Consider the following 19,344-nt stretch of genomic DNA (forward strand, 5'->3'; position numbering starts at 1 on the left):
CCCAGGCCCCGCGGCCGCGCCCCGAGCGCGCCCACTCAGGGGCCGCCGGCGGCTTCCGCGCCTCGGGCCGGCGAGGGGCGCCCGGCAGCCCCCGGGGGGCCGGCCCCACATCGCGCCTCCGCCGGCCGAGGGCAGGGCGACCTCGCGGAGCCGCCAACGCCGCCGGGCCGCGCCTCGGGAGCCAGCGCGCGACGGCAGGGCCCGCGGCGGTCCCGGCGCCGACCAGGGGCGCCCTCCGGCCCCTCACGCCCGCGCGCGGCTCGTCCCCGCGGGCCCGTCGGGAGGGCGCCGAAGGCCGCGGCCGCCTCGCAGCGCCCGGAGCTCGCGGCCGGGGCGAACCGGCCGCCGCGCTCGCAACGCGACGCCACCACCGCCCGCCCGCCCGCGGCGACCCCCGCAGGCCGCGCGCACCCGCCTTACCGCGCGCCGCTCCGGCCCGGACGCCGCTGCGACGCGGGGAGCGCGGGCCCCACGGCCGCCCAGGGCCGCGCCCGCCCGCGGTCTGAGGAGAGGCGGCCGGCGACGCCGCTGGACGCGCACCTGACGCGCACCTGACGCGCCCGCCCCGCCCCGCCCCGCCCACGAGCCTCGCGGGGCCACGCCCCACTCAAGACGCGGCCTCCCGCGCACCCAGGGGCGGCCACACACGCCCGCACCCGCCTCGCGCCTGGCCCTGGCGCTGCGACCTCGCCCGCCCGCCCGCCCGCCGGCCTCGCGCCCGAGCTTCCCACCCCACCCGCTCCGCGGCAGGCCCCGCCCCGCCCCGCAGGCCCCGCCCACCCGCCCCGCAGGCCCCGCCCCGCCCGCAGGCCCCGCCCCACCCCCGCCCAGCAGGCCCCGCCCGCCCACCCAGCAGGCCCCGCCCCGCCCGCAGGCCCCGCCCCCCGCCGTGCCGGCCCCGCCCTCTCAGGGCGCTCCCGTTGCCCGCCCCGCGCCCACTTCGGGAGCTGCCCCGAGTCCTGCCCCGTCTCCGCGCTCCCACTCCGTGCGGCGTGGGCGCTCCCTCCCCCGCGCCCCGCGCAGCCCCAGCCCTCGCCCTCTACACGCCCCGCTCCCCGGAACCGACGGTCCCGCAGGCCCCGCCCTTGCCCCGTGGCCCCGCCCCCGCCCGCTCTAGGCCCCGCCCCGCAGGCCCTCCACCTGGCCCCGGGGCCCCGCCCCGCAGGCCCTCCACCTGGCCCCGTGGCCCCGCCCCGCAGGCCCTCCACCTGGCCCGGGGCCCCGCCCCGGCCGCTCCAGGCCCGCGCCCTGCCGGCCGGCGCAGAGGCTGCGGATGGAGCGCGAGGCGCGGGTGCTGCGCTCGGCGGGCGGCTTCGGCCGGGCCCGGCGCCTGCTGGCCGCCGCCTCGTGGCTGCCGTGCGTGGCGCTGGGGCTGGCGCTGGGCTCCGAGCCGCTGCTCACCGCGCTGCCCGCGCACCACTGCCGGCCGGACCCCGCGCGCCTGCCCCCGCGCCCCGCGCCCCGCGCGCCCCCGAGCCCCTGCCGGCTCCCGCGCTACCCCGAGCCCGGGCCCCGCGCCCGCCCCAACGGCACGCGGCCCTGCGCGCACGGCTGGCACTTCGCCCTGCCCGCCGCCGGCCTGCGCAGCAGCCCGGTCACCCAGGTGCGCCGCCGGGCCGGGCGGGCCGGGCCGGGCCGGGCCGGGCGGGGGGGGGTCCCCGCGGGAGGAGGCCACCGGACCGCGGCCTGGCCTGCCCTTGGGCTGTGGGGCTCTCGCCTGGGCCTTCGCCCTCCTGGCCGGCGGGCAGCCGGGGCCCACGCCGGCAGGTGCCAGGCCAGCGCTGGTGAGGTAGGTGGGGCGCCAGGGAGGAGGATTCGGCCGACGGGTGAGCGCAGCCTGGAGTTTCCTTCGTACCCAGAGCACTTTGAGCAACCTGGGCCTGGGGCCATAGGGTGGCAAAGCTGGGGGCGCTGAATCAAGGCGTGAGCCGGTCAGTTCAGTTTCCGGAAGGGCAATCCCTGCCCTGGGCCGGGGCGCCAGCTGGACTAGAGGTGTCTGGGGGGGCACTTGGCCGTCTGGGGGGGAAGAGGGGGCTGCTGGCACTTCCCTGACCCTATTTCTTTGTCCCCACCCTCGGAACCCCACCATTCCTGCCTCCCTCTTGGCTGCCTCTGCCAGCACCCCCGCCCCCCTGCACCCCTGCCTGCCCTGCCAGGTGTGTGGAAACAGCGGCCTTGCCACATCCCTGCGGGTGCCTCCCTGCCCCCCTCCCTGCCCCCTTCCCTGCCCTGTGCTGTGGGCCCGGCATCCTTCACAAGGGCTCGGCCCGGAAGCAGAGCCCTGCTGCAGCACGCTCCCCAAGTGGGCGGCAAGCTGGGGCGCAGGAGCCGCCGGGAAGGGCACGCTGCTGGGGTCAAGGGCCCTTGGCAGGAAAGCGGGCAAGCAGGGCCCTCCAGCTGTTCCCGGAGTCACTCTTGAAGGGGGTAGGGCGGGCACACAGGAGGCCAGCTTGGGCCCCAGCCAGGGAGCGGAGGGTGAGGCCCATCTGGAAGAAAGCAGGCAGGGCCCCCACACTCTTGGCCAGACTGGGGCTCCGTCAGGAACGCGCCAGTTCCCGCTGAGGGGCCTCGAGCCAGCCTCACCCTCCTGTGCCTTAGTCGCACCTTCTCTCCAGAGGCGCAGGAGCAGGACATCTGGGCCCCCTCAAGCCTGGGGACCCCTAGCATGTCTAGGCCCCCAGCCCCAGCTGGCCAGGGGTCCCCTCAGCAGACACTCATGTCCCTGCAGTGGAACCTGGTGTGTGAGGACGCGTGGAAGGTGCCCCTGGAGCAGACAAGCCACCTCCTGGGCTGGCTGCTGGGCTGCGTGGTCCTAGGCGCCGCCTGTGACCGGTGAGACACCCCCCAGTCCCTCGGGGGGCGCCCTCAGGCTGTCCTGACTGCATCCATGCGTCCCCGCTCCTGCCAGGTTTGGCCGCCGGGCTGTGTTTGTGCTGTCCCTGGTGCTGGCCACGGGCCTGGGGGCCAGCGAGGCCCTGGCTGCCAGCTTCCCTGCCCTGGTGGCCCTGCGGCTGCTGCACGCAGGGGTCCTGGCAGGCGTCTTCCTCACCCTTTACGTGGCTCGTGAGTACCATGGGGACCCCAGGGACTGGCCCCCCAGCACCCTTGGGGGACTTTCTGCTTGGAAGGTGGAGATGCACTGCTGTGGGCGCTGCTGCATGGGCAGGGAGGGTCTGGGGGTGGTGCCGACCTCACACTGGCCTCAGAAATGCCATCCCTGGACCATGGCTGGACCCCCATCAGCCTGGACAGTCCCCCACCCTGGGCCTCGGCCTCAGGCCCCGTGTGCCTTCCCAGGCCTGGAGCTGTGCGACCCCCCGCACCGCCTGGCCTTCTCCGCGGGTGCCGGGCTCTTCCTGGTGGCAGGCAGGCTGCTGCTGCCCGGCCTAGCACTGCTGGCCCAGGACTGGCGCCTCCTGCAGGGTCTGGGTGCCCTGGCGACAGGACTCCTGCTGCCCTTTTGGGGGTAAGTGTGGCGGGGGCCTGGACAACGCCGGCAGGGCCGGCACATGGTCTGGGACAGGTCCAGGGAGGGAGCCTTGGCCACGGCCACTGGGTCCTGCTCCAAATTCTGCCCCTGCAGGTTCCCGACACTGTTCCCCGAGTCTCCGTGCTGGCTGCTGGCCACGGGGCAGCTGGCGCGAGCCAGGAAGGTGCTGTGGCGCTTTGCGGAAGCCAGCGGCGTGGACCCCGAGGACAGCTCGGAGGAGGAGCGCTCTCTGGCCACTGGTAACCACCCCAGCCCGCGAGAGGGGCGGGCAGGGGCCGGAGGCCGGAGGGCCCCCCTCACCCCTCGTGTCCCTGGGCCGCAGAGCTGGGCGTGCTGTCTGCAGGGAGCCCCCCGCCCCACCACCACTCCATCCTGGACCTCCGGCACACGCGCGTCGCCTGGAGGAACGGACTCATCCTGGGCTTCAGTTCGTGAGGAGGGTCAGGGTTAGGGTGGGGGTGGGCAGGGCCCTCCGCCCGGTGGTGGCTGGTCGCCGGAGACCCTGCGTGTCGCTGGCCTCAGCCTCGCCCTCCCTCCCAGGCTGATCGGCGGGGGCCTTGCTGCCAGCTTCCTGCGGGGCCTGGCCCCGAGAGAGGCCTTCTACCTGCCCTACTTCCTGGCCGCCGGCCTGGAGGCCGTGGCCACAGTCCTGCTGCTCCTGACGGCGGACCGCTGGGGGCGCCGCCCGGTCCTGCTGCTGGGCACTTTGGTCACAGGCCTGGCGTCCCTGCTGCTCCTCGCCGGCACCCAGTGTGAGCCTGGGGTCCTGGGCAGGGTCTGCTCCCCGAAGGGCTTTGGGGCCAGCACCCGCCAGGGACACCTGGGCGGGCACAGGACACGGGTCCGCCTCTGTGCACTGAGGGAAGTCGGGGCCCATGGAGTTAAAAGGCCAAAGGGTTCGCGCGAGAAGGGGCTGGGCGCAAGGGCCGGGTGTGCACAGAGCTTGACACCTGACCCCGAGCCCCGAGCAGGCGTGGGGCGAAAGGCTGGGACGCCAGCCCGGCGAGGGGGCGGTCTTGGCGGCGCGCCTGGAGCACGGTCTGGCGGCACGTTCCTCTGCGAGGCAGGGAGTGGGCTGGGCTGGGGCGGGGGTGGGCACAGCTGCAGGGGCGAGGCCTCTCCAGCACGCCTGGTGGGGTGTGGGGAACCCGGACAGGGCATTTCGGGACGGTGCCCTGGGAGGGAGGAAGCACCCCGTCCTGAACAGCCCTGGAGCCCCCCTCCTTGTCCCCAGACCTGCCTGGCTGGGCCGCGCGGACGCTCTCTGTGCTGGGGCTGCTGGGCTCCCAGGCCGTGTCTTCCCTCAGCAGCCTGTTTGCAGCCGAGGTCCTGCCCACAGTGACCAGGTGAGCCGGGGTCCCCACCACCCCGAGGCCCCCCCATCAGGCTGTCCCTCGCCCCTTCTGGACGGCCCGCCTCGTGGCCCAGCAGCTCGGGAGCCCGGGAAGGGGAGCGGCGAGACTTCTGGAGGGGGGTTCCAGGGGACGCCCCGATGGGAGCCAGAGTTGTCCCAGGGTGGGGGCAGCTTCCCTTGTGGGGTCCGGCTGAGCTCTCCTGCCCTGGCCTTACCCCTTCTGAGCGGGGCAGCCCCGTCTCGCAGCCTCTGCCTGGGGCCGCCGCCCCACAGCCGCCCCCCCGTGCTGTCCCGCAGGGGCGCCGGGCTGGGCCTCGTGCTGGGGGCCGGGTTCCTGGGCCAGGCGGCCGCCCCCCTCGCCGACCTGCCGGGCCGGCGCGGCTTCTTCCTGCAACAAGTGGTCTTCTCCTCCTTCGCCATCCTCGCGCTGCTGTGCGTCCTGCTGCTGCCGGAGACCCGCGGCCGCCAGCTGCCCGCAGCGCTGCAGGACGCCGACCGCCTGCGCCGCTCCCCGCTGCTGCGGGGCCGCCGCCCCCAGGACCACCTGCCGCTGCTGCCGGCCACCCTGCCCCGGGCCGGCGCGCCCCCCTGCAGCACTGCCCCGGCCTGGACGTCCCCCGAGAGCCGGGACCCGGCCGGCCCGGCGGTGGAGACCCCACCGGGCAGCCCGCGCCCCCTCAGGGGACCCCATGGTGCCCAGGACGCGGGGAGGCGTGGGGGCCTGTGAAGGGGCACCCCCAGCGTGTAGGGTGACGGAAGATAAAGATCCGTGGGACTGGCCCTCTCGTGCATTCTTCCCTCTCGCGCGGATGACAAGGCTTTTGGGGCCCCCTCGGGCCCCGCCCACAGCCACCCCACACCGTTCGCCGTGGCAGGTGGAGATGAAAACGCTTTAATGGGCCTGGGCCGTTCCCGCGTCCAGAGGGGAGCCTGCCGGGGGACCGGGGCTGGGGGCGCGGGGAGCTCCCCAGGCCCGCCCTCTGGTTGCTCTGTGAGGGTCGCGGGTGGCCTGGCCGCCTGGCAGAGACCAGCTTGTCCAGGGGGCCTGGAGAGGCTGCCCGGCCGCTGTGACCGCTGTGCTCGCAGCAGGGAGGTGGGATGCCCGGCGAAAGCACCTCCCCGGCCGCCCCACTTGGCTCATGGGGAGCCATACAAGTCTGCCAGGCGCGTGAAGCGGGGGCCCCAATCCCGGAGGCAGCTGTAGTCCTGGTCCTCGTCCCCCAGGCTGGACAAGATGGAGCTCAGCGTCCCCGCCAGAGAGCCGTCCCCCTCATAGTCGTAGATAAGAGCCGTGTCATAAGGGGGGACGCTGGGGTCGCTGTCCACGGCCTCCAAGCCCTGTGGAGAGGCGCGGGCACTCAGGGCGCTGCGGGCGGGCGCCAGTCCCCAGCAAGGGGAGGCCCGTGGCCGCGCAGGGATCTGAGAGTCCTCGGGGCAGCCTCCACCCATCGGGGTGGGAGCCCCTGGCCCAGGGGCGGGCGAAGAGAACAGGCGCCCCTGCCCTGCGTGCATGCGGCCGGCCAGCCCCTCCCCAGCCCGGTCCTGATGGGTCGAAGCGGGTGGTGCCCGCGGTCTCCTGACCACCTGCGGCCACCGGTTCTGCGGCTCCCTCGCCCGCCCCATCGCCATCCTGGCAGGGCGCCGGCGAAGGGCTCCCGAGCTCAGTGTGGTGCGCGCCCGCAGCTCCACTTTCCCGCCACCCCCACTCCTGGCACCCGCCTTGCTGATGAAGTCGGCAATGTCGGCCGGGCCGGTGGGCAGCACGCGTGGGGGCTGGGGGCGCACGTGGCCGTACGGGGCATCACGGCGCAGGGGTGGCCGTCCCAGCCGGACACTCGGAACCGGCAGCCCCGTCGGGTGGCGCAGCTGGTCGATGTCGTAGGCCTCCTGCGGGTCAGGCGCGGAGTTACATCCACGGGAGGCGGGGGAAGCGGCGCCCCCATCACGCACCTGCCTGGGGTGGCCACGGGGCTCCCGGGTGGGGCCGCGAGGAGGCTGCCTGGCAGCTGGGCGGCCCCTGCAGGCCCTTCCCATGCTCAGCAGGCCAGCGCGCCCCTCACCTGGTCCTCCTCGCCGCCCCCCTGCTCGTCATAGTTGAGGATGTTGTCCCGGAGGTCGTCCTGCAGCCCTCGCAGAAGCCCCTTGTCCCACGACCGCTGCCGGGACCGCGCCAGGAGGGCCACGAGCAGCGCGAGCACTGGGCGGGCGGCGGGAGGTTGGTGCCGGCCGGGGGCGCGGGGCGGGGGGGGGGGGCGGGGGCGGGGCGCGCGGGGAGGTCAGGGAGCAGCCGTGGAGGGTGGGCGTGCGGGGTGGGGGCCGCGGGGCGGGGTGTGTCCCGGAGGGCACTCACGGAGCAGCAGGATGACGCTGGCCAGCATGATGACCAGGGCGCCCAGGCTGATGCCCGCGGCCCCTGTGCGCAGCGCGGCAGCCCCGGGCAGGCAGACGCCGTCCTGGCCGCAGCGGCACACGGTCACGTTCAGGGGCTGCTCGCGCTGCTGGGGCGGCTGCCCCGAGTCCCGGAGCAGCAAGCTGAGACGGTGCAGACCCTCCTGGAGTGGGTGCCGCAGGCGCAGGCGAGCATGGCTCACTGCAGGGCGCGCCAGTCAGCAGGGCCCGAGCTGCCCACCGCACAGCCAGCCATGAGGGGCCTGCTCTGGGCAGGTGGTGGCACGCCCGGGGGCGCCTGTGGTGTCCAGTGGCACCCCACCCCAGTTCCCGGCTCTGGATTTGGGGTTTTAGGGGCACTCACCGTTAATCTGGCTGAGGCTCCAGTTCTGGGCCAGCGCTGGGACCCTGGGGTTCAGCTGGAAGTGGAAGGGGGCCCCGTGGGGGGGCAGGTCCGCATCCGTGGCTGCCAGGAGGAGGCCGGGCCCAGGCCGGGCCCGCTACACAGGCTGCCGGACGGCGTGGCCAGCTCAGGGGCATGGTCGTTCACCTCCAGGATCTCGATGGACAGGGTCCCCGTGGCAGTGCAGGGCGGGGAGGCTGCGGGCGGGAAAGGCGGGTGGGCATCTCGGGCCCTGGAGCCCGTGTCCTGCGCCCGGGCACACCCTCCGGCCGGCCAGGGGCTGAGGGCCGGCGCGAGTCCTGAGCTCACCATCGTCGCGCGCCAGGACGATGGCCCTGTACCAGCCGTCCTTGAGGAACGGAGACTCGCGGCTTAGCACCCGCTGGGTCTGGACCCAGCCCGTGGCTGAGTCCACCTGCAGCCAGTCCTCGGGGTCGTAGTCTTTGGAGTAGCTGTGGGTGGAGGAGGGTCAGGGCGTCCTGAGCCTCCCCGGAGGTGTGGTCACGCGCAGACACCCCCAAGCACACGCAGCCACATACTCCCGTCTCAGATGGACACCCCGATGGCACGAGACACACAGGAAAGCATGACCCCCCACCCCCCCACAGCACACCGTACACCCCAGACACAGCACACGCGCACACAACACACCGCAGGACACACTCGACGAGTGTCAGCTCTGGTCTGTGTCGGTCCTGCCAGTGGACAAAGACAGTCCAGGGCAGGCGAGTGACATCCAGGACTTGACACATGCGCCCTGGGCACGCATCCCCGGGGCCTGGGGCAAGGAACGGGCAACCCAGGACAGGAGGACAGGCCTGCCACGGTGGGCACGGCCCGACACGCCCAGGCAGCGGGTGCCTGTGACCCCGGGGCCCTGACCCCACCTGAGCCTCTGCAGCTGCTGTGTATCTGGGTCTCGGGCCAAGAAGGCGACTACAGGGGTTCCCGGGGTCGCCCCCTCAGCCAGGCTGGTCCGCAGCGGGTTCTCCAGAAACACGGGGGGTTCGTTCACGTCCTGCACCGCCACGCTGACCCTGACCTGGCCCCGCTCGGCCCGGGCGGCAGCCGCCTGCAGGGGGGCCTCATTCTGCACCACCACGGTGAGGTGGTACTGCTCACGACCCTCGTAGTCCAGGGGCTGGGGGGACAGGCGAGTGCTCGGGGGCCTGGAGGCGGCTCTGGGCTGAGACGCACCCGCAGGTCTGCCCCCAGAGCCTCGGTCCCATTTAGCCCCAGGAGGACAGAAGCCCCGTGGCCACCGGGACCTAGCTTGCGGGGGTGGCCAGGGAGCCTTCCGGGAGACGTGGCGATGAGCTCTCCAGAGAGGAGACGGGTGGGCAGCCCCCGAGGGTCCCACAGAGCAGGACTGAGCCATCCCCAAGGCACCTCATGCTTGAAGCCCACAGCCCCTGCACAGGCCCGTGCCCCTCAAATCTCCGCCGCCGCGCAGTGGGCCTGGACGCGCAACCCCCGCCGCCCCCCGCCCATGTAGCCCACGGCCGCCGCGGCAGGACAGTGACCTCAGCCGGCTTGGGAGGCGCCCGCTGTGGCCCCTCTTCCCAGCGGCTGGAGTGGCCTGACCTGTCGTCCAGTCTTCCTGGCCCCGCCCCCCCGCGCTCTCCCAAGCATGCGGGAGGGTCCGACAGGCCCGGGGCGCCCCCAGCCCAGCAGCAGTGGGGCCAGCCCGCTCCCACCTTCACTATGGACAGCACCGCCTCGTTGGTCTTGGGGTCCGTGCGGACCGCGAAGTGCCCATCTGGGTCGCCCTCCACGATGGCGAACCTGGCTGCCCAGTTGGGGGAGCCCGGCAGGTCCCTGTCCTCCACCTCGAGCCTGCCCACGTCCACGCCGCTCACCGCCTCTGTGACCTGCAGAGAGACCTGGGGGCCCCACAGGTTACCCTCGAGGGTCTTGGGGCCTGCGGCCCAGCTGCTTGGTGTCCTCTGGCATCACCGTCTCAGGCTCTGCTCCCAGGGCCCCGCGAGCCCCTCCCCAGGGGCTGGGCGACACACCGAGGCCCGCACAGACCCTGCCCCCCTGCCCCCCTCTCCCCCGCAGCACCTCGTCCCTGGTGAAGGTCGGGGCGTTGTCGTTAATGTCGTCCAGGGAGATGAGGGCGGAGGCGGTGGCCGTGAGGCCGTCTCCGGACATGTCGGCCACCTGCAGGGTCAGGTTGTACACGGCGACCACCTGGGGCAGGGAGACGGGCAGCCGTGGGGCCAGTGGCCTATGCTCTGGGTCCCCAATGGCGCCAGCTTGAGGGCCTCGGTAGGGAGAGGTGGCACCTGAGCCCCTCGGCAAACGGGCCCCGCAGCGCCCCCAACAGGCCGCACCGAGCCGGAGGCTGAGCCCGCTGAGCTGCGTTCCTGCAAGGAGCGGGGCTCAGCTGGTCAGCCGGTGGTGGGGGATCCGAGGAGGGCTTCCTGGAGGTGCCAGCCCACACGACAGCCAGGCTGCAGGGCTGCGGGCCCAGCGCTGAGAGTGGGAGTGGGGAGGAGCCCTGGCGGGCCTGCCTCGGCCTGGAGCGGCCCTGAGGGCTCCCTGTGGGTTTCCGTTCCGCCAGGCCCCTGGGTGGGCGCAGTGGTCTGAGCCCTCGCCGAGGCGGGGGAGCGCGCGGCGGGGAGGGGCAGGCGGGGCGCACCTCGCGGTCCAGGCCCACTTGCACAGTGCGGATCTCGCCCGAGTGCTCGTCGATGCTGAAGAGTTGGGGGCCGCCCTGCTCCAGGATGGAGTACCGTAGGGCCGCGTTGTCCGTCTCGGGGTCGTCGGCGTCCGTGGCCTCGGCCCTGGTCACGTAGGTGCCTGGGAGGGATGTGTGGGGGTGAGGCCCACAGCGCCCACCCTTAACCTTGCCACAGGCCCCCACGAGGCCTGTGCAACCCCCAACATCCAAGCCTTCTGCCCGGACTGTGTGGGTAAGAAGCAGGAGAGCCTGGTCCAGCCAGAGCTGACCCACTGTCTCCAGCAGGGCCGGGAGCACAAGTCAGGCTGGGCCAGCGGCTGGGGAGACCGGGGCTGGCCCACACCGCCCGCGCAGAGGGCGCCCTGGCAAGCCCACAGAGAAGTGCCAGGAGGCTGCCGCCGGGGCCACATCTGCGTGTGCCAGGGGCCGAGAGCTCGGGGGCGTGGCAGGGTAAACCAGAGAGGTGGGGGGGCTTGGGGCCACTGGGAGCAGCTCCGAGCAGTGGGGATTCTCTGGGGGCTCCTTGGCGCTGGGGCCTCCCCACCCGCCTGGAATGGGCAGGGCCCGCCCCAGAGCCCTGCTGGTTTTGGGGGAAGGTGGTGAGTCCAGCCTGTGTCATTCTTAGGGCCTGTGAGAGGTGGGCAGCTACGCCCAGGCAACTCTGGCCAGCAGGGCCCCCCGGCGCAAGCCGAAAGGTGCTTTCAGGTGAGAGTCGGGGGTGGGTCTGCAGCGGGAGCCGTGCCCTGGGGGTAGGCTGCCACACAGAGGGCCCAGGGGGTGCTCGGAGTAGGTGGAGATGTTAGCAACTCTTGTGACTTGTGGTGGGGACATGCGTGTAAAGCCCGGTGTGGACGGGCGCATGCAGGCCCACGCCTGTGTGCCCAGCTCTCCCCTGCTGTCTGCTGCGACCTGGACGCTGGTCCCGTCTGTGACATGTGCGTGGACGTGAATGGATGCGGCAGCTATGAAGAGCCACAGCCGACGGCCTGACCCGCTGGCCCCACTGGCCACACTCGCTTGTGGGGCCGGCTGACCATCGTGGGGCCGGCCAGCAGGCCACCCAGGCCAGGTGCCTGCGAGCACTGGACTGGGCTCACCCTGTGGCCCGCAGGCCCGGCAGACGCCCCTGAAACGCCCACTCCCCAGAGGGCAGAGCCCGAGTGCAGCACCCAGGCGTGGGGTGGGCGCCCCGACCGCTCCCCCGGCGTCTCATGACCGAGGAAGCCCCAAGCTACAGTGACCGAGGCAGTGCGGTCTTGGCGTGGAGACCCGCCGGCCAGTGGGCCAGAACCGGGAGCCCAGGGACCGGCTGGGGCGGCGGCCAGCCTCGGGGGACCTGCCCCGCCCCTGCCCCGCCCTGCCCCACCCGGCCCCTGGCCCTGCCCCTCACCCCGGCCCACCCCTGCCCTGCCCCCGCCCCAGCCCTGCACCTCACCCGGGGCGGCGCCCTCCAGCACGCGGCCGGTGAACACCTGCTGCCGGAAGACGGGCCGGTTGTCGTTCTGGTCCACGACCACGATCTCCAGGTCCGTGGGCTCCTCCAGGGCGGACCCTCCCAGGTCCAGGGCGAAGGCCCGGAGCTGTCAAGCGAGCGTGGGCTGGCAGCGTGGACCCCGCTCTCGGCCCCGGCCCACGCTGCCAGGGCACAGGCGCAGCCCGCTGGCCGCGGCAGGTGGGCGGCGTGAGGCAGACGTGGCTCTGCCGGCGCGGGGCTGCTTTCCTGCAGCGGGGGAACTACAGCCGAGCTTCCCCTCTTGCCTCGGCCCCCAGGGTGCGCGCACGGCGCCGCGGGGGCCGCGGGGGCGGGAAACGTGCTCACTAGCCGCCCTCTCCTCCCCTTCTCTACAGCGGCGGCGCCTCTTGAGGGTTCATCCTTCTGTGCAGGTAAAACTTTAAATTAAGTTGCCTCCTGCTCCTTTGGAGAAGGGACAGGATATAATTTCCCGGTGAAAACACGCTCTCTGGCGTCTTTCTGTCGTCAGAAACCGAGGTGGAGGGCGACGGCCGGCGGAGGCACGTTAAATCGGGCCTCTGCCGAGCTGGGAGGGCACCCCCGGGAGGGCGGGGCGCTCCTCCTTGGTCCAGACCTGCCTGGCTCTCAGCCCCACCCTGCAACCCACCAGTGCCCTGGCTTCCCTGTGGCCCTGCCCCTGCCCGCAAGGCCGGGCCGGTGTGCGAGGGGCTGTGGGAGCAGCTCCGGCACTGCTGGCTGGCGGGGGCTGCCGGGGAAAGCGGCCGCGGGCCGCCAGGTCCTCCCTGCCAGGCCCAATCCTGCCTCCGGGGGCCTCGGCTCTGCCCGCTGAACAGGAACCCCGGCTTCCCAGCTCCAGGTCCTCAGCCCCAGGGCGGATCCTGCCGGGGGAGCCTGGGACGAGGCCTGCTCCCGCCGGCCGGGGCTCACCCTGAAGCGGTCGGTCTGCTCCCGGTCCAGCGCGGCGTTGAGGAAGACCTTCCCCGAGACCTTGTCGATAGAGAACACGCCCCGCGGGTCCTCGTCCACGCCGGGCCCCTGGATGCTGTAGATCACGCTGCCCAGGGGCTGCTTGTCGGACTTGATCTGCGGGCAGCGCGCGGGGCTGGACGCGGGCCGGCAGCCGGCCGCTGTGGCCCCAGGTGCTCCCGCCCCACCACGCGCCGCGCAGCCCCGCGCCGGCCTCACCTGCACCAGGGGGTACGGCAGCCGCTTGTGGTTCTCAGACACGCTGATGGGGGGGATGACCCAGGCCCTCCGCACGCGGCCCGGCACGGGCGCCCGGCGCCAGGGGTACAGGGTGCTGGGCCTCCTCAGCCCAGGGACCCCCGCACACGGACCCAGGCTCTGCAACACAGCAGGCCCGCTCCCGTGGGCGGGGGCAGTGCCCACAGCCCCAGGCCGGCATGGCCTCCTGCCCTTGCCCGCGCACCGGGGGCTCCCCCCAGCCCGTGACTGGCTGGGGGGCTCAGGAGGAGGGTGCTCTTGCTCCTGGAACCAGGGGGGGCGGCAGGCGCAGGGCTAAGCTGCTGGAACAACAGCTGGGCCCTCCCCGGGGCCTTCTGTGGGGAGGGAGTGGATGGCAGGCGGGGGTCAGGCATGCGAGGAAGGGCTTGGAGGCCCCCACAGTGGCCCCACTGGCTGGGAGCACCCCCAGGTCTGGGCGGGCAGCAGTGGAAGGCCCGAGCCCACTGGCTGCCTGGGCAGAAGCTGCCTGCGTTACCCGCCCCCACCCAGGGCACTGGCTCTGGCCCGCTGCACAAGGTTTGGGGTCCTCACACGCCCCAGCTCACCAGGGGGGCTGACATGGTGCCGGCACTGGGGGCAAGGCTACTGGGCTGGACAGCAACCTCCTGCGTCCAGCCCCCCCCCGCCCCCTCACGGTGCACTGGCAGACCCTGCGGGGGCGCCCACCCAGCCACCCATCCGTGTGGAAGGCTCCCTCCTCACAGAGGCGGGCCAAGGCCACCTCCCCGCCCCGGCTGCCTCCACCTCGACCCCCGAGCCCCCACGGCCTGTCCCCGGACAGGGCACTGGACGGCCTCCTCCTCTGGCTCCCCGCAGCCTTTGGGATGGGCAGGCTGGCAGCCTCTGGAGGGGTGCGGGGCTGGTGAGTCAGGGGTGCTTTGGGGAGCCTGGCGGGAGGCTGCTGCCTGCTGGCTCTGCCTTCCTGTGCTCCGGCCCCCGGTCTGCGGCACACAGGGGTCCTCATTTTGTGGACAGAACAGCAGCCGTTTCTGTGCCCCTGAGGCGGACTTCCGCCGCCCTCCCTCTCCCGGGGTCGGCCCCGCCCGCCCGCCCACCGGAGTCCTGGTGGCAGCAGCCCCTCTCACAGAAAGGAGGGGCTTCCCTGCCCCTTCCTGACAGCCTGACAGATGGCAGCGCCCGCTGGGCCGCCAGCCACTTCCAGGCGAGGCTGTGCTCGGGCAAGCAAGGGACCAGGACCGGCCGGGCGGAGAGTGCCCCACGCCCCCTTCCGCTGGCCCAGGCATGCCAACCTCCCCCCACCACTTCCCTCCGTCCCTGGCGGCCCAGAGAGGCTGAGACACTGGCTCGAGGCCACGCGGCCATTGGGCAGCAGAGCTGTTGGCTGGGCCGGGGGCAGGACCTGGTCCGCAGGCTCTTGGGAGGCCGCGCCCGCGCCCAAGAACGCCCCGAGTCTGCCTGTGACCCCTGGCGGCCTCTCGGCCTGCGGGCAGCCTGGCGAGGCCCTGGCAGAGCCCCGGCCCCTTCGTGAGATCAGCCCAGCCCCAGCGCCCAGATCAGAGGCTGCGCCGAGGGGCCAGGCTGCTGGTCCCCGGGCCGTGCCGGCGTGCTCCACCGCCCTTCCGGGGATGGCTGCGGGGGAAGGCTGGGAGCAGCGGGCACCTCGCGACCAGGGGTGCCCGACCTCCCCAAGCGGGTGTCTGGGACACCCCCACAGTTGTCCTGGGCCGTGCGTGCCCTGACCAAGGACCCGAGAGGACAGCCCGGAAGCTCTCGAGACACTCGGCCATGGGCCCCCACTGGGTCTGCACCAGCCCCAGCCCCCTGCAAAGGGAGCCCCGAAGACCTGGCTGCTGGGCGGGCCAGACCCTCCCGCCGCCACATTTCCTCCTGGATGCTGCCCTGGCCTCAGGGGCAGGGAGTGTAACGGGGGGTCCCCAGGGAAAATGGGGGGCTCTGGGCCCCCGGCCCCACCCGAGGGGGTGGAGCCGAGCAGGGAGGAGAGGCCGGAGAGGAGGCTGGAGAAGGGAGCAGGAGGACGGGGAGCCGGGAGGAGGCCGGAGGCGGCGCGTGGCGAGAGAGACACGTGAAGACGCGCGCGGGCTTCTCGGCCTCGGCCCGGGACGCGGGGACGTGGAAGGAGACACCTGACACAGACGCGGGTGAGAGCCCCGCGGGGGCGGACGGCGGCCGCCGGGACCTCGGGGCTGACGCGGCTCCTTCCGCCCCAGCCCCGCCCGGCCCCTCTGCCCCTTCCCGTGGGCCCCGCCAGCAGGGCCTCAGACGGGCAGCTCCGGGCCCCGCGGCCCTGCCCTGGGCCGCCCCGTCGGGCTGGGCCTGCACCGCGCGGGGACGGCTGGCTTGGGGGGCCAGCCGGATTTCCCCTTCTCTCCCTTGCACGCTGCCGGCGCTCAACTCCCCGTCCGCGGACGGTCTCACGCACCAGCGTGTTTTGTCTTGATGGGGCGGACGGCAAAAGCTATTTAGAGCAGGCAGGTTTGGGGGTTCTGGGGGCCCCCCTGCCCTGTAACAGGTTCATCACAGGAGGCGAGGCCCCTCCCTGGCTGACCCCCAGCACCCCCAGGAGGGCCAGGACTCAACAACGCAGGGGACCGGGCTTCTCAATCAGCTAATTCCCAGGACCCCTGAGGAGTTAAAGGGAATCCCCGAGTCTGCCCGCCCCCCCCAGTGAGAGCGCAGCGCAGCCCGGAGCCCTGGCGCCTCACCACGGGCCTCCGGGCGAGTCACGGGGCGCTCGGGAAAAGGCGTGAAAGGCCGGGGCTGCTGCATGCAGGGACCCTCCCCGCTCTACCTGCGGCCCCGCGGCTCTAGACAGCCCTCGCGGGTCACGCCAGCCGCCCAGGGCCAGCCCGGCCCCTGCTCAGAAATCATGGAGACAAAGGGGGCTCTGCCTGGTGACCTGGGGCGCCCCGCGAGCCCAGGCAGGCTGAGAGGCAGGCTCCCGGGGGCCAGGGCAGGGAGCGGGGCCGCAGGTCGCCCCATGCAGCAAACCTGGGACGCGGACGCAGCTGCGGCTTCGGGCAGGTCACAGGCCACCCAGCGCGGAGACCGGGTGTGTGGCCGTCACCCTGGCGAGGCAGGCCCAGGGCCCAGCCCAAGGCTGGGAGCCCGGTGGAACGCGGGCCGCGAGCTGGGCAAAGCCGGGGGCTCCCACAGGCTTCTCCGCCCTCAGCCCCTCCCCACCATGCCAGCCCCCACCCCACCCCGCTGGAATCCAAGCCACCCGTTCCTGGACGGCTCAGTCACGCCAGGAATGAGCCCAGCTGTCTGCCTGGCCCTGCGCCCCTCCCCCTGCGCCCCTCCTGCCCAGCCGCCCCGCGCCTCAGAGCAGCGGGAGCTGGGACCGGGGAGCGACTTCCTCCCCAGCCGGCCTGGGACACAGAACACGTCCTGCCTGTGGAGGGCAGTGGCCAGAGGTGGCCGCCTTCCCGGCCTGGGATGCCCACACCAACGCAGAGCAGATGGCGGGTGCCCTGCCGTGGGGCACCCGACCCGGGTCCCCACAGCCTGCCAAGCCCGAGAGTCCCAGAGGCCCAGGCTTCCCTCCAGAGACCACAAGGCCACGGAGCGGGCAGGCCTCCCCGTGCCCAGGCAGGCTCAGCGGCTGGGGATGCCCAGGGCACAGGCAGGGCTGGCAGGACCCGGCTCTGAGGGTCTCACCCCAGCCCAGGGGCCACAGCAAAGGAGGGATGAGCTCGGTCCAAGGCACCCAGAGGCCACCAACCAGCGCAGCCCCCTCCCTGGCCCTGATGGTGCTGCTGAGCCCTGCGGCCCACAGAGGTGGGGGTGCCCGGCAGGCAGTCGGGTACCCGAAGCCTGCACTTTGGCGGGACAGACATCTGCGGGGCAGCAGGCTGCAGGGAGGCCAGGGTCCTGACACAGTCCTGGTCCAGGGGGGAGCGAGGCCGAGCCACATAGCACAGGGCGGAGGCCAGGCCGGGGACAGACCCCACCCGCGCCTGAGCCCCACAGCCTCCAGCCAGGCCCCCGGGAAGGGCCTCAGGATTCAAGCTGGTGCTGACTCTCCCGACAGGGCCCCTGGGCCGGGGGCAGGCAGACGGCCACAGACCCTAAGGAGGCCCTGGCCCACTGGAGGGATGGACGGAGAAGTGGGGAGGAACACAAGGGCATGGAGTTCAGGGACCCATCCAACGTGTGCGGGCACAGGGCCGGGGGTCAGCCGGAGGGCCACTGCGATGGCTGCTGCCCTAGCAGAGGGCTGATGGGTGCGGCTGGGGGCAGCCATGCCAACCAGCTGGCCATGGAGGCGGTGGGGCCACTGAGGGGCAGCAGGAAGGCCCCGAGACGGGTAGAGCGAGCGGGCGCCAAGGGCTGGGGGCCCTGCAGGGCCAGCTGCTAGAGGGGCTGAAACCTGAGCCGATCAGCGGGGCTCTGCTGGGAAGGCCCGACTGCAGCTGCAACGGATGAGTGGACACAGGCCTGGCCCGGCCCCTGGCCTGGGACCCAGTTCAGCCTGCTTGTGCCCAGACAAGCCCTCACTCCCTGCCTGCCCTAGCCAGGGAACAGCGGCGCGGCCACCCAGGGCACCCACATGAGGGCAGCGGCCTCAGCCCCCTGCCACCCATCGGGCTGTGCTGGGGAGACCAGCAGGCCAAGGGGCTGGGAGCGAGTGTGGGGGTGCTGGGCCTGCTCCTGGGACACCGGGCTCTCCAGGGAGGGACCACGAGGTCCTGCAGGACATCAGAAGCTGCTGCCGCTGGCTGGGCCAGGGGGGCTTTGCCCAGGACTGAGGGTCACTGCCAAGCAGGCCTATGAACCCCTTGGGAAATGTGGCCTGGCTCCCCAGACTGGGGTACTCCTGCCCACGTCTCCCCGTTCCCCACGAGAGTGACAATGAGCACCCTCAGACCCAGCAGAGTTGAGGGGTGGGTGCACCCCGGAGAGAGCATGGCCCGCGAGGTTCTGCCGGTCCCCGGCTTGGCTCCCCGTCCTGTCTGGATGGTCACTGCCTCTGGCCCCACGAAGCCGGACAGCCCAGCGCCGTGGGCCAGCAGCCCTGCCCGGACGCACGCCGCCGCTTACCTGGGCCAGCAGCCCGACTGTGAGGAGGAGCATGGTGTCCATGGGCCACAGCACGGCAGCGTGGTCAGTGTCCGCTTCGGTGACCAGCGCGGCCCCTGAGTGATAGCACAAGTGCAGGGTCCGGCGGGAGACCGCACATGTGCGGGGGCGGGGCCAGGGCTGATGGACAGCACATGTGTGGGGTGGGGCCTGGGCTGATGGACAGCACACTGTGGGCGGGGCCAGGGTGATGGACAGCACACGCTTGGGGAGGGGGGGCCAGAGCTGATGGACAGCACTCGTGTGGGGCCTGGGCTGGCTGCCCGACAGCACTGTGGGGATTGCGGGTGGGACTGGGGACCGGTGGGGGCGCCGGTGCGGGGCTGGTGGGAGGCCAGGCGGGGGGTGAGCCCCCGGGGCCCACCGGCCCTTGGCTCCCGCCCCGCATGGCCCTGCCTGCTGTGCTGCTCCCAGCCGCGAGCCTGGCGCCTCCTCTGCACCTGCCGAAGGACATTTGGGCTCAGCTTGTTTCCTGTTGTGGGGTCCCTGCCTTGGGGCGAGCCCGCCCGGGCCAGCAGAGAGCACTGCCCCTCCTGGGGTGCAGAGCTGGCGGTCGAGGGCTGGGACTCCACACCCTGGCTGGGGGGCCTGGATCCTGCGCTTGGTCACCGCCTCTTGCACCCCGGCCACCCCAACTGTGAACCCCAGGGTGCAAGAGGCTGTGCCTTAATTCACCCCAGCAGTGCGGCGGGGCTGGGAGGACAAAGGGGTTCACCTATGGCATCTGCCCCCCCCGAGGAGGCACAGGAGAAGCTCCAGACCAGAGCCCGGCGCGGGAGGGCTGACCCCAGCCACTCTGGACCTCCGGGTCTGGCAGGGGCGCGGGCGGGCGATGGGGGAGCAGCCGCGCCACCAGGGAGAGGGGTGGAGGGCTCACCCACACGCCTCCTGGCGAGCCCCCCTCGGAGCCCCTCTCCGAGCCCCTCTGCCCGGTGGAGGCCTGAGGTTCCGCGGAGTCTCGCCCCAGCCTGCCCTGCCAGGCGTGAGCGCCCGGTGCGGGGGGCCAAGCCGCAGCCCCATGCAGGCCGGGCCCTTCGCCTCGCTCCACCCCCGGGCGCAGCGGAGCCCGCCCCCTCTGCAGGCCACCTCAGCCCCCCAGCGCCCCTTCCCACCAGGCGCTCCCCGCGGCCCCACCCCCGTTCTCCTGACACGTCCCGCCACGCTCCAGGCCCGGGCTCGCCCCCACACACCCAGGCTCGAGCGCCCTGCCCCCAAGCCCCCCGTTCTCCCCGCGGGCTGGGCT

The 19,344-nt window shown here is 73.1% G+C and overlaps 2 protein-coding genes across 2 annotated transcripts; one reads left to right on the forward strand and one right to left on the reverse strand.

The window, feature by feature from the left end:
* The first annotated feature begins 1,273 nt into the window (after positions 1–1,273).
* Positions 1,274–5,571, forward strand: SLC22A31 (solute carrier family 22 member 31). Its single transcript, XM_054697614.1, has 9 exons — positions 1,274–1,520; positions 2,616–2,832; positions 2,909–3,063; positions 3,298–3,466; positions 3,584–3,729; positions 3,813–3,921; positions 4,031–4,242; positions 4,725–4,836; positions 5,142–5,571. The coding sequence occupies exons 1-9, from the start codon at positions 1,274–1,276 to the stop codon at positions 5,569–5,571; spliced, it is 1,797 nt and encodes a 598-aa protein (XP_054553589.1).
* Positions 5,572–5,900: 329 nt separating this feature from the next.
* CDH15 (cadherin 15) lies at positions 5,901–18,300 on the reverse strand. The gene is given in 15 exon segments (XM_037518084.2): positions 5,901–6,182; positions 6,564–6,731; positions 6,905–7,041; positions 7,195–7,434; positions 7,597–7,725; positions 7,728–7,832; positions 7,945–8,087; positions 8,523–8,776; positions 9,333–9,518; positions 9,700–9,828; positions 10,280–10,440; positions 11,757–11,901; positions 12,723–12,878; positions 12,981–13,139; positions 18,063–18,300. Coding segments are annotated over 15 exon segments (2,355 nt in total). The 5' UTR covers positions 18,105–18,300; the 3' UTR covers positions 5,901–5,981.
* Positions 18,301–19,344: the final 1,044 nt, after the last annotated feature.

This window comes from Talpa occidentalis, unplaced genomic scaffold, assembly GCF_014898055.3.
Source record: "Talpa occidentalis isolate TD23 unplaced genomic scaffold, MPIMG_talOcc4v2.1 talOcc4.17, whole genome shotgun sequence".
In the NCBI taxonomy this organism is placed as follows: domain Eukaryota; kingdom Metazoa; phylum Chordata; class Mammalia; order Eulipotyphla; family Talpidae; genus Talpa; species Talpa occidentalis.